The 14289-nt window shown below is 47.5% G+C and overlaps 1 protein-coding gene across 2 annotated transcripts; it reads left to right on the forward strand.

Annotated features, from left to right (window-relative positions):
• The first annotated feature begins 1379 nt into the window (after positions 1-1379).
• On the forward strand, positions 1380-11043 carry CENPM (centromere protein M). Of its 2 annotated transcripts, none has more exons than XM_031050188.2 (6): positions 1380-1451; positions 1705-1784; positions 5203-5301; positions 6333-6412; positions 7468-7559; positions 8292-11043. In XM_031050188.2, the coding sequence occupies exons 2-6, from the start codon at positions 1750-1752 to the stop codon at positions 8409-8411; spliced, it is 426 nt and encodes a 141-aa protein (XP_030906048.1). In that variant the 5' UTR covers positions 1380-1451; positions 1705-1749; the 3' UTR covers positions 8412-11043. The 2 variants fall into 2 exon arrangements, with proteins under 2 accessions (XP_030906048.1, XP_030906047.1); XM_031050187.2 differs by having other exon boundaries at positions 1445-1515.
• Positions 11044-14289: the final 3246 nt, after the last annotated feature.

Raw genomic sequence — 14289 nt, forward strand, 5'->3', positions numbered from 1 at the left:
TGAACCCTGCCCCACACCAAGCTGGAGCCAAACCTGGGGATGAGCCAAAGAGCAGGAGATGCAGCAAAGGAGACCACAGGCCACTGGGGGGGACACTGGACCTCTGAGGCCTTTATATCAGTGCAAGTCATCCTCCTGCTCTGACCTTGCACTAAGGAAAGCTCAGCCCTACCTCCAGAACTGCAGTGCTTCAGCACAGGCTCCTTCCTGCCTGTCTCATGGACAGGGGAGTGCTGGGGCCAGGGGCCAGCCAGCCCTCAGGGTAAGGGGGAGATGCTCATGAAAGAGTAGGATGGAGACTGGGGCTGCCAGAGCTGCTGCAGAACCTCACATGGGACGATTTGGCATGCAATGCTGAGTGCTGCTGCTGTGTGCTGCTACGAACATTCCCTTCCCTAGCTATTATATTTACCTAGAGTAATGTGTTCAACTCTGGGGTCCCCAGCAAAAGAGCGCCCACAGAGCTCTTGGAATGAGTCCGGAGTAGGGCCATGAAGATGGCCACAGCGCTGGAACACCTCTCCAATTGAGACAGGCCAAGAGAGCTGAGGTTGTTCAGTCTGGAGAAGAGACAGCTCTGGGGAGACCTCAGAGCAGCTTCCAGTGCCTAAAGGGGCTACAAGAAATCTGGAAAGGGGCTTTTTACAAAGGTGTCATGGTTTGAGCATGTTTTGAGGGTGTTTTTTGTTCAAGGTTTTTTCCAGCCAGGTGGAGGAGGGGAGTCCGGGAGGAAGGAGAGACAGGACACCTGACCCAGGCTAGTCAATGAGGTATTCCATACCATAGCACGTGATGCCCAGGAGGCATACCGGGAAAGGGAGGGCTGGAGGGGTAGAGCTCTAGAGGAAAATGGAGGAGGGAGCACGCGGTGCTCGGCCAGGCAGGGTGGAGTGAGTTATGGGTCGGTGGCTGGTGGGGTGTTGTATTCTTTTCACTTGCTGTTTGCTGTATCATTATTATTTGTAGTAGTAAATGGCAGTAGGGGTTTTGTGTTATGCCTTAGCAATTAAACTGTTCTTATCTCAATCCGTGGGGGCTACATTCTTTGGATTCTCCTTCCTAACTCTCCGGGAGTTGGGGGACTTGGTTTAAACCACGACAAAAGGCAAGTAGTGACAGCACAGGGGGGAATGGCTTTAACCTGACAGAGGGGAGACTGAGATTTGGTGTCAGGAAGCAGCTCTTCGCGATGAGGGTGGTGCCCCTGGCACAGGCTGCCCACAGGAGCTGTGCCTGCCCTATCCCTGTCAGTGCTCACCGCCAGGTCGGGCAGCGCTCGCAGCCACAACCTCTGGCGGAAGTTGCACGGTGATAACCGCAACCCACCCCTCTCACAACCCACCCCTCTCACAACCCACCCCCGACTGCCCCGCGCTCCTCCCTAATGCGCATGCGTGCTGGAAGCTCCGCCCTCGACGTGGACGTCACTACGCTGGTTTGAATCCCGGCGGGTGAGTAATGGCGGTGTTTCAGCCCTTTGACAAGCTCCCGGTGCTCAACTCCGCCACCTTGCTGGTAGGTCCGCCTGCGCCGCGTCCCCGCTTCCCCCTCCTGGGCCCGCCTGTACCGCGCCTTCCGACCCCCTCCCTCCCGTCAGGGGCCACGGCCGTGCTGGCTGTGGTGCCGGTTAGTGCGCGACCCCCGGCACCGCGGGTGCCTTTTGCCAGCGGCCTCTGACCGCGCTTTCCCTCTCTGCCCGCGCAGCTGGTGGGTTCGGACAGAGGGCTCCAGCAGGAGCTGGCGAAGGCGATGCTCCAGGAGAAGAAGAGCTTCAAGATTAGCATGTGAGTGGTGGGGAGGGGGATCGTACCTGGCCCTTCTGCCGCCTTGTCCAAGAGGTGGAGCTAAAGCGGCGGCTGTGATGAGGATTCACGGAGCTTCTGCTGCAGAGTACGTGCTCTGGTAAACGCTGAAGTGCGTTACTGCGGGAGGGAAACGCTGCCCGCCTCCAGCGTGGTGGGGTTAACCCCAGCCCGCAGCCTAGGACCACACAGCCGCTCTCTCACTGCCCTCACCCCCCCCACGGTGGGATGGGGAGGGGAACCGGGAAAAGTGTAAAAAAACATGGGTTGAGATAAGAACGGGTTTATAACTGAAGTAAAAATAAAATGTTATAACAATAGGAAGTATTCGTATTGTTGTAATATTTTATGTTTTCTCCAGAGAGAGGAAGGAATAAACAAGTGATGCACACTACCCACTGGCTGATGCCCATCTCATTGCTGAGCAGCAGCTGGCCCTTTCCAGCCAACTCCCCACAGCTTATATACTGGGCATGACATGCTGTGGTATGGAATACCCCTTTGGCTAGTTCTGGTTAAGTGTCCTGTCTTTGTTTCATCCCAGCTTCTTGTGCTCCTCCTCACTGGCAAGGGATGAGACAGAAAAGTTCTTCATCAGGGTAAGCATCACTCAGCAGCAACTAGAACATCGGTGTGTTATCGGCATTGTTCTCAGACTAAAGCCAAAACACAGCACTGCACGAGATACTAGGAAGAAAATTAATTCTGTCCTAGCTGAAGCCAGGACAAGGACAAGCAGTCTGGGCATGGTTAGATGTGGGAGTGGAAATAATGCTCACATTCATCATGTTCACTCTGCACATACCATTGCCCTTTGGATGTTGCACAGATGCTTGATTACTAAATTGCAAGAGAGTGAGAGGAGCACAGGTATTTTTTTTCCCCTCCTGGGAGATAGGCATATACATGAATTTAACATCCTGGACAAAATGGGATAAGTACAATGCTTGCAACTCTTTGAAACCAAACAAGGTTTGCTGAAAGATGTCCATTGTTTTTGATGCTCTTCATAGCCATTTTCCATTTTCTAGGCATGCATGTGCTTTTCCTCCTCAGGCTATTAAGATGCATTTAGAATTTCAACTTTAGCTTCTTGACAAGCCCTCTCTTAAAAAGCTTGATTAACTAATGTTTTATGATGAAATGTCCTTGACAGCTCTCTTGCAAAAACCGAAAGAATTTATTCAGCTCTTAGAAGGGATTTTTGTTATTTTGCTGCTGTAATCCAAGGCTATGCAGTAAAGGCAAACTCGAGCTAATGATCTACTAGCCAGTTAGTTACTGTATTGCTCTCATCATGGCATTTTGGATATCTGTACTAGCTAATAGTACATTAATAACTCAATTTTCTGTTCAAATCTTGCAGCCTCTCTTGAGCTGTGGAGTACCATAACCAGATGGCTACTGTTACTACAGCTGGGTAGCTACCTAAAGGCATGGAAACTTATGCTCGTGCTGCAGAGCAAGATAAGTTCCTGCACTAGTATCATTAGGGAAGCAGAAGTCTGTGACAGTTGTCACAGCTGTGATACCCCTAGCTCCCTTTCTTTGGGATTATACACATTACAAAGAAATACAGTGTTTTCTGTCAAGACTACCTACCAGATACAGCTGTTGAGAGAAGAACTGCAGGGCTGGGGTTCTTGTGTCTCTTATCACTCGAGGGAAAAAACGCTTCCGCAGTGCATATCTGGAGGCTACTGACATCATCTGTTGATGTTGATTTAAATATTGTAGAATGGTTTGGGTTGGAAAGAACCTTAAGATCATCCAGTTCCAACCCCCCTGCCATGTACAAGAACATCTCACACTATACCATGTTGCCCAAGGCTCTGTCCCACCTGACCTTGAACACTGCCAGGGATGGAGCATTTACTACTTCTTTGGGCAACCTGTTCCAGTGCCTCACCACCCTCACAGTAAAGAATTTCTTCCTTATATCTAACCTGAACTTCTGCTGTTCAAGTTTGAACCCATCACCCCTTGTCCTGTCACTGCAGACTCTGATGAAGAGTCCCTCTGCAGCATCCTTATAGGCCCTCTTCAGATACTGGAAGGCTGCTATGAGGTCTTCATGCAGCCTTTTCTTCTCCAGGCTGAACAGCCCCAACTTTCTCAGCCTGTCTTCATATGGGAGAATATAGTATATAGTAGAATTCTAAATCGTGGAGGTTTTGGGGAGCTCCGCACCTGCTTCCAGATGATGAGATCTGATACTTTCACCACAGCTTCTCACTAAATTGCACTTTAAATTGATAAGCTTGTTTGTGTTGCAAGGTGTCTTTCGAGGACACTTTGTTCATATCTCTTGTTTGCTTCAGAATGTTTTTGTTGAATCCTAGCTTCCTTACTTGTAGGAAGCAACACACCTTTATGCGGAGACTGACAGACAAAAGTACAAACTGTATGTGATTAGTAGAAGGGAATGTGTACTGTGGTCTGTGGCTGCTGGGGAAAGCTGTTAAGTCCTTAGTTAATTGCTAGAAGTAATGTTCCCCTAGGAGACCAAAACCAGTGTTTCTCTCTTGGCTTCCAGAGAGGAAGTGGATTGTGAGAGGGATTGAAATTCTGGGATTTAATTTTTTGTTCAATCTACCTTTCAGGTGAACTTCTAAAAATATGATGCTGACAATACTCTTCCCTGTGGAAGGCCCAGAGAGGCACTACTGAAGCTTTTCTCTTTTTTTCTTTTTACTTGTAGTGGGAAGACACACAGAAAATCCCCACCCTGTATTTTTTCCAACAGCTGTATCAGCAGTGGTAATATTGAATAGAAGGAAATATCAACTAATCTCGTAACTCCTGATGCAGTGAAAGGGATAAAAAGGAGGGTAATGATATAATAGGAGCTCTTTCTGAATTAAAACTTCATCTATAAGGCTGTATTAGTGATAATATGCTATTTTAAGGTTTTGTGAATAAAACACACCTCTATCAAGGGCATCAGAGAAGGTAGCCTCTCCTGTGTGAGACCATGAGCAGTATCTTTGGAACATGACAGCAAAGCACTGATGAATTTTAAATGAAACTTGGCAGCAAAATATATCAGTAAAGTACTGGAGCTCAGTTTGTTAGAAAGAACTCTTCTCAACAATTAAATGACTGCTGTATGGATTTGTTGGGAACAAATGCTTCCGTGAGTCTTGTTATGCTCTAATAAGCTTCCCATTGTAAACAAGCTTGTCTAGCAAGTACCATTGTGGCTATTGGAAACTAAGAGTAGGCCTATGATACTGGAATACCAGTTAAAGAATTGCAGTGTCTCTTCAGTTCCTGCATGTTCAGTGTGCTTTTTTGGTAACTTGCTACATGGTGAACTGTGATGGTTATCCAGATGTGGTTAAGTGGATAATGTCTTGCCAAGCTATTTGGTTAAACTGGACAATTTATTCTCTTTCAGTCATCTTGCTACATCCCTCCCCTTACCTTCAGAGGGGGATCATCTTCGGCCCAGAATAGATCTGATTGTGTTTATGATTGACGTCAAGACCAAATACAGGTAAAAGAAGGACAAAAATCCAAGAGAGGAAACTGATATTCTTTCTTGGATTGATAAATGAATATATATTTTTTACTGTGTCAGAATTGCTGAATAGTGGATTTCAAAGCCAAGACTTGCTGTGGTGGAACAGCTCAGTAATATATGCAGTGGTTTTCTGGCCTTCAGCAATGGATTAGTTCTGCTCTGTCTAATAACATGCCTGTTGTGCACTAAGCTGCCATAGCAGAGAAGGCAAAATTTATTCTCAAATACAGATATGTGGTGATGGGAACTGAGCTTTGGAAAGATGCTGTCTCTAAAATTAGATGGAAATGATGGTCATGCTGTTAAGTTCTGTAATATGCAGAGGGCTGATGTACACTGGGTAGTGCTGCCAGATAACTTGCCAGTTGCTGCATCTGTGTCCCCAGTTCACTGATACTGTGGGTCAAGTTGGATCAGCACTGCGGATGTCTTTAGGTAAAAGAGAAAGATCTGCAGGGATGATCCCTTTTCTCTCATCTTGTGCTCATCTTTGTAGAAATGTTTCAGTCCCCAGGCCAGAAGTAAAGACTTGCTAAGGCACAGAAGTCAGCATTTTATTATTTACTTAACTTGTGAGTGATGATCCTGGGCTCTCATTTACCAAAAATGACAGGCCCAGCTGCATACTTATAGCACAAATGGTGCTGCGGAAGTGTGTGGGCTAGCTCTTCTGAAAGAGCCAAAGTAGTGCTGAAGTCTTGTTGGATGTTAATGAATGTGGATGCTTAGTGTCCGCAAATCACAGAGGAGACCATTCAAACTAAGTCTAACTGTTGAGTCTTGGGTAGAAAAGGATATGTTATGGATTATTAAACAGCTGTGGGTATTACAGAGAGCTCTCATGCCATGCTTTTAGCACAGAGCGTAACTCTGCCAGCTCTCAGATCAGCAGATGTTAACATCATTGGCTTTCTAAATGTGCTTCTGAAAGTTATTCTGTTTGTCCTTATGCTGAACTGTTTTTACCTCCCTGTCCAACTGGATTATCTGTGTTTCTCTGACAGCTTGAAGAATGTCGAAGCTTCCTTAGCTCATGTGGCTGCCAGCTTCTTCCTGGGAAAAGTATGCTTTCTTGTCACTGGGGGTATGTATGGCATCTGCCCTCTTCCCCCTCTCTAAGCAGCACAACTCACTGTTGCTTGCCTTAAAACAGAGCAGTGACTTAACTTGAAACAAGACAAAGGAAGCCAGTGGCTTTGTCAAAAGCTTTGTTTAAATTATATCTGAACTCACCTGTGGGGGTTTTTGATTGTCTTCTTAGATGAAATGCGGTTCTCGTCTCATGCTCACTTGCCCTCTCCTTGTTTTTGCCAGTATGACCTCTCTTCTCTGTCCCTAATCCCTGAATATGATTTGTGTTATTGATTTGTATTTTTTTCCTGTGGTACTGTAGAATTCTATTCTATCTGTTCTTGCAGATCTGTCTTAATGATTATCTTAATAAGCAGTGAGGAGCATTTGATACTGTGGTAATAAAATGCATTTAAATGGATGAGCTACTAAACTATTAAGTATGGTTTTAATACAACACTGGTATCCCCGCTGTGTACTGTCTGGCCCTGTCGTGCCTCTAATCTCTTTCTTTTCCTCCCCCACTGCCTCAAATAGAGAGAGTGTTTTCCTGTATCCTCCCTGCTTCAGCTCTGAGGAAATGGAGCAGGCAGACGGTACTGCTCAGTGTTGGACCAGAGGTCCTGTGTCCTTGGAATTTTTGGCTCAGGAGGCCTAATTCTGGGGTGAGAGAGTCTTAGCGTTGTCCTGTACTATGGCTCTCCTGAGCAAGTTAATTTCTCAGAGATTTGAGTACCCTGTGATACCACATGAGCCAGGAGGGCTTCTACTAATGAGTGGAAGATTCAGACTGTGCTGATAATAGTGTACCAGTCCCTTATCCAAAATGGTAATGTTACAGTACTTGGTAATGTGGCATTACTGTTCCACATTAGTAATATGAAAGACTTCTGTGCTAAGTCCATTGTGAGTCTTGTACCATTCTGTTTGTACTGCTCACTGTTGCCTTATCTTCTATGGTGCTCTCAAAGCTAGTTCTGGATGATTTTGTGCATGTGGAATTCCCTATACTTTTCTTAACTGAATGTTGAATGTGTGTCTTGTAATGTGGGAAATCTTTTTCTATAGTTGGCAGGGTGAATTACTGCAGTGTAGAAATGAGTTCCATCTGGAAACTGGGAGAAGTCTACTGCAGTCCTGTGCTATACTGTGAGCTGGAGGTAAGGTGCTGATCTGGTGTCTGTAAGGTTTTGTGCATTCCAGTGCTCTCTGATCCTCAGGAGCATCATTACCTTAACAATAAATATATGTACATACACTACTGTCTTAAGTGTCAGAGACTCTATAAGAGTAGCAGAGGTACAGAGGTCTGGCTGTTCTTGAAATGAGTCTTATAAATTACCTGCTCATTCCTGTGCTACTTCAAAGCCTCGGGAAGCCAAGTCTAAATTAATAAAGACTTCATTGATACACAAAGCCTCGGTACACTTGTTCTTTGAGGCATTTTCTCTTCCTGGGAGCCCCATAGCTGTTATTTGCCACGTGACTCTCTTGTCTATATAATGCTTCCTGTTAGGCAGGCTTTGTTGCTTCACAGACTGTTTTGCCATCTGATACTCCACTCTTTCCAATTACCTGTTTGGTCTGAAAAGCTGGAGGGAGAGTTCAGTAAATGTGTGTTCACATTTCTGTGTGTTCATCATTCCATCCTCAGAGACCACTTCCCTACCAGCAAGTAATATCTGTGCCTTTGGCAAGCCCTGCAGGATTTTCAGCTGACAACTTTGTACCTTCCTTAACATTAGGGGAGTAAACAGGCCTGTTTGGAGTTTTCTGTAGCTGACTGCTCTGAACCATATTTAATGCCTGCTCTGTTTTTGGTTTTATTTTATCACAGCTTTGCACTGCTTTTATTTTCTGTTGCTGAAATAATTTCTCAATTTTGTTTCCAGTTGGAAAGGACACGAGTTGCCACTGCTCAGCGACTTCTCCGGATGTTACAGATCTGTGCTGGTCATGTACCAGGAGTTTCTGCCTTGACCTTCAACTTTATGTTGAGGAACTCTTACTAGCTTCACATTGTGATAATTGAGCCACATTCATCAGGATTTTTACTTCAGGCATTCAAGCTGCTTCAGTTGGCATCACACTGGGAAGCTTTTTTGTCTAATTTGTCACGACCACTCATCCAGAGCTGTTCCTAGTTGCTAATCTCTCAAGAAAAGCTTGATTTCTGTTCAGCTGGTAATGTAGAGGTGCTGGCAGGGAGAGGAGTTTGAACTGGAGACTCCTATCCATTATTACATCTCAGTCCCATTTCATGGTCAAATTTGAGTTTCGCCCACTTCCCCAGTGCCCGGGAGCTATGTGTTTTACTGAGAGAATATCAGAAGAACACACTACTATCCCAAATGCCTCATATCACGTTGGGTATCTTAGTTTCCCAAAGTACTAGAGAAGAGGCAGCAGATTCCTGCTTCCTTCCAGTTGAAATATAGTACCTTGGACTAACATGAAACCTGGCTGCTAGGTTTTGTCTCCCCACCAAGAGAATAATGGGGAAGAAGGGTTGTACTTCAGCGGGCAGTTAGTGATCCAGGTGTGTGAGTGTCTGCCCAGTGAAGGGCTCAGTATTCCATGGCTGATACCTAACTGGGGAGGAAGGGACCAAATACGATAATTGAGCATTTTAGCTTTCTTATAGATCTGTAAAGAAAAGGGCTTCATCTAGCAAATCAAGGATAGCAAGCAACCCTATTTTATTAGGCCGAGAATAACCATATTCTCACTGCAATTCAGTAGTTTATTACGGAGCTGTAAGTTAATAAAATGTGTACTATTTAATAACTAGCTGTATGCTCTTTGTTCCGGTATGGCACTGGCTCTGAAGACCTATGAGCACTTGCCCAGGTTTGCCCTGGCAGGGAGGCAGGTCCTTGCTCACAGCTTGAACTTTCAGTTAGTTGGTGGGCTGCAGTGACGGCTTCAGCCACGGGGTGGTGGCAAAAGCTTTCCAAATACAAATCTTCCTGTATATCCACTTGAGCCACCTTCTGGAATACAATGTTTCTTGAAACGCTGGGATGTTTCTTACCCAGAAATGCGTGCCAGGTAGAAATGAAGCCCAGAGAGAATGTGTTAAGCTCCCTCCTGGTTTAATTTATTCCCCAGTAGTGTGCTTTAATGTAGGTAGGTGCAGAGCTTTAGCTGTGTGTACTATTTCGCTTAGCTTGTTTCTGACATCTGTCCGTGAGCAGGAAAAAGCAGAAAGCAGCACTGCAGGCTTAATCAGCTGTGAGTGTTGGCAGTCCTTGTAAAGACAGCTCAGCAAGGCACAAAGCCTGTATCCTTGCTCAGAGGACACACAAATCCCAGATCCAGTTTCATTGTTGCTGGCAGGGGAGGGCTAGGTTGTTTACCAGCTGAAACAAAAGGAGCTGAACCATTCAGCTGTGTTATGGTGCCCAAAAGGGTTGGACTGGCTAAAACCCAAAGGAGAAAGAAATATGCAAACTCTCCTGGCTGTGTAAGAAGGATAGGAAGCTTAATGGGCATGCCCTACTTTCAGCTAGCTTTGTGATTCTGAAGGTACCAGCCAGGACTTGGCCACCAGAGAGAGGCAGTCATGCTGAGAAACAAGTTTCTCTGTTGGTTATGCTGTCTCAGCCTTGCTCTCGCTTTGGGTCCCTGAAAATAAATGAGACCATGGTTTAGAACAGACTGGTTTCGATCTGCTCTCATTGTGCAGGTGCAATCTGGGGGAGGGAAGGAAGGGCTACGGCATGAAATGAGCCAGTCTCTGCAGCTGCTGTAAGGTAAGGAGACTCTTCAGTCTCCTAAGTTGCTCCCTGGTTGCCTCTTAATCACTATTGGACTGGGGTAAAATCCCTTTGGCCTCAAGAGTAATTTTGCTATGCTTTCTTGACTGGTGAAAACGAAACTTTCTTTGGTTCACCCGGTCTGCTTCGTAGCAACCCATACGTGCTACTGTCCATTCCTATGTCTTCAAACATGAGGTTGGGCTTTTTTCTACCACTGTGTTTCAGATGTGGTATTTCTTTCTTTCCACTACTTTCAAAGAAGAAAGATTTTGTTTGTACCGCTTCCTACAGGTGGCCTATCCCAGCTGGTACAAAATAAAATCTAGTTCCTTAAGAGCAGCATCTCACTTCACCTTGAGGCAAATATTTTTCATGCTCTTAGGAAAAAGTCTTCACTAGAAGTGGCAGGGGAAGTGGTGCATATCTAAGAATCTGACACAATGCCTCAGGTCCATCATGTTTTACAACTAAAAGTAGTTGGGACACATCTAAAGCTACAGCTTCAGCTAAGTAAATACGTCTAGGAACTGTCAGCTATTAGTTTAGACAGGCTGTAACACTGCCCCTGCCAGAGAGGACAAGGCATCTGAGGATATCTTTCATCTGGATGGAGTAGCCAGGGCTAACTTTTGATAAAGGCCTTGTGAAAGTAGTACTTCGATTGGGATCAGAGCTATGAAGGGCCTGAAGCTGAACTAGGACTAGCGACTGTCATATTTAAACATTAGGAAAAAGCTTGCCAAGGTGGCTGTAATCTAAACAGAGATATTCTGGAGTTACTTGCTTTCTCTTTTGCTCTGTTGCCTCAGCTCCCTCACCCTGGGAAGATTTTCAAAGAGAAATCCCCCTTTCTGTGGCAAGAACACCCATGAGCGTTCCTGGTTTGACTGCTGCTGTTTGTGGACATGGTTTTGTTTGTCGGCAACATTAGTGTAAAATAATAAATCCAGAAGACCTGCACAGTTGCAATAGTGTAAGCTTCAGTTGCACAGTGCTTTTTTTGGGGTGGTGGTGGTGGAGCTGTTTGAGGCTGTAACAGGGTCTGTTCTGCTACAGCAGGTGGACCACAGGATTTTGTCTTCAGCCTAGTCTCATGAAGAAGATTCTATATCCTCAACCTGCTAGCTGAGATGCTCTGTGTCAGTGTGATTGGCATTGCCTCTTGGGACCATAGCTCTCTGCTAGCCCAGGTTTTCCAAGGGAAGGGGTTTTTCTTGCTGGCTTTGCCACACCAGCAGTTAAATCAGACCAGCTCTTAAGCGTGTTAAGACATGATATGCTTGGTCTATACTAGCAGGGTCTGTGTACTGATATGGCTGCTGTAATAAAAGATCTCTGTCCTGGAACAAAGATCAGAGATAAATTCAGCCCTGGGGACTTACCTTTCCCTCCAAACCTTGAAACTTGTGGTAGAGGTTTAAATTCAAGGCCACCTCTAACATTTGCTTTGTGCACTGATTAAAACTCGGTATCTCTGCTTGCCAAGGCCAGTAGTTGGAAGGGGCTGGCTGGGTTAGGTCAGCTGTGGCGCTTGGCAGCTGTGCTCAAGCTGTAAGGGCTGCTTGGCAGCTCTTGTCTGCTGCTGCTGTGGACAGTGGTCATGAAGAAACTTCTGCTGCCTGGAGCTGCCCTGCAGAGCTCTGGCAGAGGTACCTGCTCTGCTGGAAAAAGCAAAGGAGACACTTTTTCCCGTGGGATTTTTAACTTGTTTTGCAGGAGCACTGGGCTTTGCTCTGGCCAGATTCCAACTGCTACATCTCCATTCAGCTGGCCCAGATCCCCTGGCAGTCTCTTCTGGGTGTTCTCCACTTCCCACCCTAAGCTGGTGTGCAGCCTTGCTGTGGGCTGCTGACCAACTGCCACTTCCCATTCAGTGACCAGCTGTCCTTCACTGGTGGGGAAAAGTGATTTATATGCAAGAGAAAGCAGTGGCTGGCACAGTCCAGAGCTGGGAGCGAGAAACACTGGGCTCGTGTCACCTCTCTTCCTGATTCCTTGCATGACCCTGGGTGCACGGATTAAAACTCACTGGGCTTCACTTGCTCTGCCTCTACAGCAGGAGCTGCCTCCACCGGAGGGGTGTGATGAGAATAAATAGACATTGCTTTGGGGTCACAAATCTGGAATTGCGTGGAAATATTCAGAAGAAACCTAATGAGCAATGTGTTATTTTTTTACCTGTGTTCTGGGGGGGGAGGGTTTGGTGGGACCTGCTCAAGATTGGCTGTGTTTTGTGCTGCTCACCTGCCTGACTGCTGCAGAGAGGCTGCCTGAAACTGGGCTGCGATCCCGCTCATGAGGCTTTGCGGCATGGTTGGGTTTTGTTCTGAACTGGAACAAAATTTCACTCTGAAATGCTGAAATTCCCCATGCAGTTCAATTATCCTTGAATTGGCCAGTGGGAGAAATCAAAGTCTCTGGATCTCTTCCTCACTGTTTAAATATTAATACGGCGCGGCGATGCCGAGCAGGATGGTGTCCCCTCGGGTCAGCTCTGCGCAGGGGGGGCTGCCTTGGCTGTGAAGAACCGGTGCAGAGCGAGAGAGAGGTTGGGCTGAGGGGCCTTGGGAGTGATGTGACTCGCTCTGACTCCTTGGCAGCAGAGCAGTGCGGGCTCCCGGCCCATGCTGGGACACAATTCTCTCGCCACAGGTCCCTTCTGGGGGAGCAGGCACGTGCAATCGTGCCGACCCCCCTCGAGCTCACCGTGTGGGGTGGTGGTTTGAGAGGGGCCAGGAAAGGCTCTGTCCCCTGCCCCACAGCCTCCTCCTCCGCAGAGGGCAGCCAGTGGGGTGTGGAAGAGACGTGTTCTACAGAGGCGCAGGTGTGGCTGCGGGCTGCGTGTGAGGGCCCCGTGGGTCCTGTGCGTCACGGGAGGGAGCACTGAGATGGGGTGAGGGCAGAACTGAGAGAGGCGACTTCCCTGTGGGGATCCTGCTCTGCCCTCTGGGTCCAGCAAGCTGCAGCAGCCATGCTTGAGAGCAGTCCTCGTGCAGGAGCCAGCACAGCTACACTGACCTAAAAAGCCTGGCTAGCACTAAACACACTAAGGAGGCTTTCTTGGCTTTCCTCTGTCTTCCCATGGAAGCTCTCAAGTCCCACTGTGTGGCCATGCTGCAGCAACGGGACAATGGTGGCTTGCTGTGGCTGGGCCTGCCTTCCTCCTGCCAAGTTGGCCAAGTCACCACAGCACTTGGCTGGAGAAACACCATGCGTGTTTGCTGAGGGTTGGTGATCCTTGAGGCACTATCACTGTGCACTGGTCAGGTCAAAGCTCTCCTGAACCTCTGTGCTGGCTGTTCTTCCAGGTTGGATGGCAGCACAGGCACTGCCCCAGTGTGACATTCTAGATCTTCCCCCACTGCTGTTTCCTGTTCCTGCTCTTCCAGAGCTGACAGCTATGAAGACAGGTTTGCATTTGGCTCAGCTCGGTATCTAACAACCTGTGGCTCATGCTGCAGTGGAGCACCTCTCTTCAAAGCAATGTGCCAACATCAACTCTTTAATCTTCATTCTGCCGTGGGACTGAGGGGTGACTCAGTGCCTCGTGCTGTTACTCCAAGCAGCAGAGGATCAAAGGCACTGGAGTTGGAGAAGCCCTGGGGTAAACGGGTGTTGCTGGTACCTGTGAAGGCTCAGTCTTGTGTGCTTGTCTCCAGGGCTCCTTTTAGGCATGCAGAGGGCTGAAAGCTCTCCTGCCTTAGAGATGGGGCTGACCTGCCCTCTCCTTGCTCTGCAGGGGATGTGCTTACTACCCAGTTGTTCCCTTTTGATCTTTTCTTTGGTTACAACCCAGCTTGGCCATCCTGGGCAATTCTCCCTCATGGTCCCTCCTTCACACTTCCCTGCCACCCCCGTGTGTGTGTGTCTGGGTGACAGGCAGGGGCAGGAAGAGCTAGGCAGTGTGTAAATAGAGCTGTGGTGGTGGTGCACATCACCTGTGGGCTCTGTGGCCCCCTTCAAGCTGTACACCAGGCTGTGCCAGCATGGAAGGCCTGAAGGAGTGCAAACAAACCCAGCTCCTGGCCTTGGGCTGCCCTGGCATCCACTGTGCTGCTGTGTGAGCTGCTTCTGGGGAAGGGAAAGAGAAAGGGGAGTTGCTTGCGTGCAGATGTTGCATAATACCGAC

This window comes from Melopsittacus undulatus, chromosome 5, assembly GCF_012275295.1.
Source record: "Melopsittacus undulatus isolate bMelUnd1 chromosome 5, bMelUnd1.mat.Z, whole genome shotgun sequence".
NCBI lineage: Eukaryota > Metazoa > Chordata > Aves > Psittaciformes > Psittaculidae > Melopsittacus > Melopsittacus undulatus.

Bases quoted from the DNA above. Each gene is read 5' to 3' on its own strand.
- CENPM (XM_031050187.2), top strand. From the start codon at position 1,459: ATGGCGGTGTTTCAGCCCTTTGACAAGCTCCCGGTGCTCAACTCCGCC. The intron at 1,785-5,202 runs GTGAGTGGTGGG...ATTCTCTTTCAG, and splicing joins AAGAGCTTCAAGATTAGCAT to TCATCTTGCTACATCCCTCC. The intron at 5,302-6,332 runs GTAAAAGAAGGA...TTTCTCTGACAG, and splicing joins GACGTCAAGACCAAATACAG to CTTGAAGAATGTCGAAGCTT.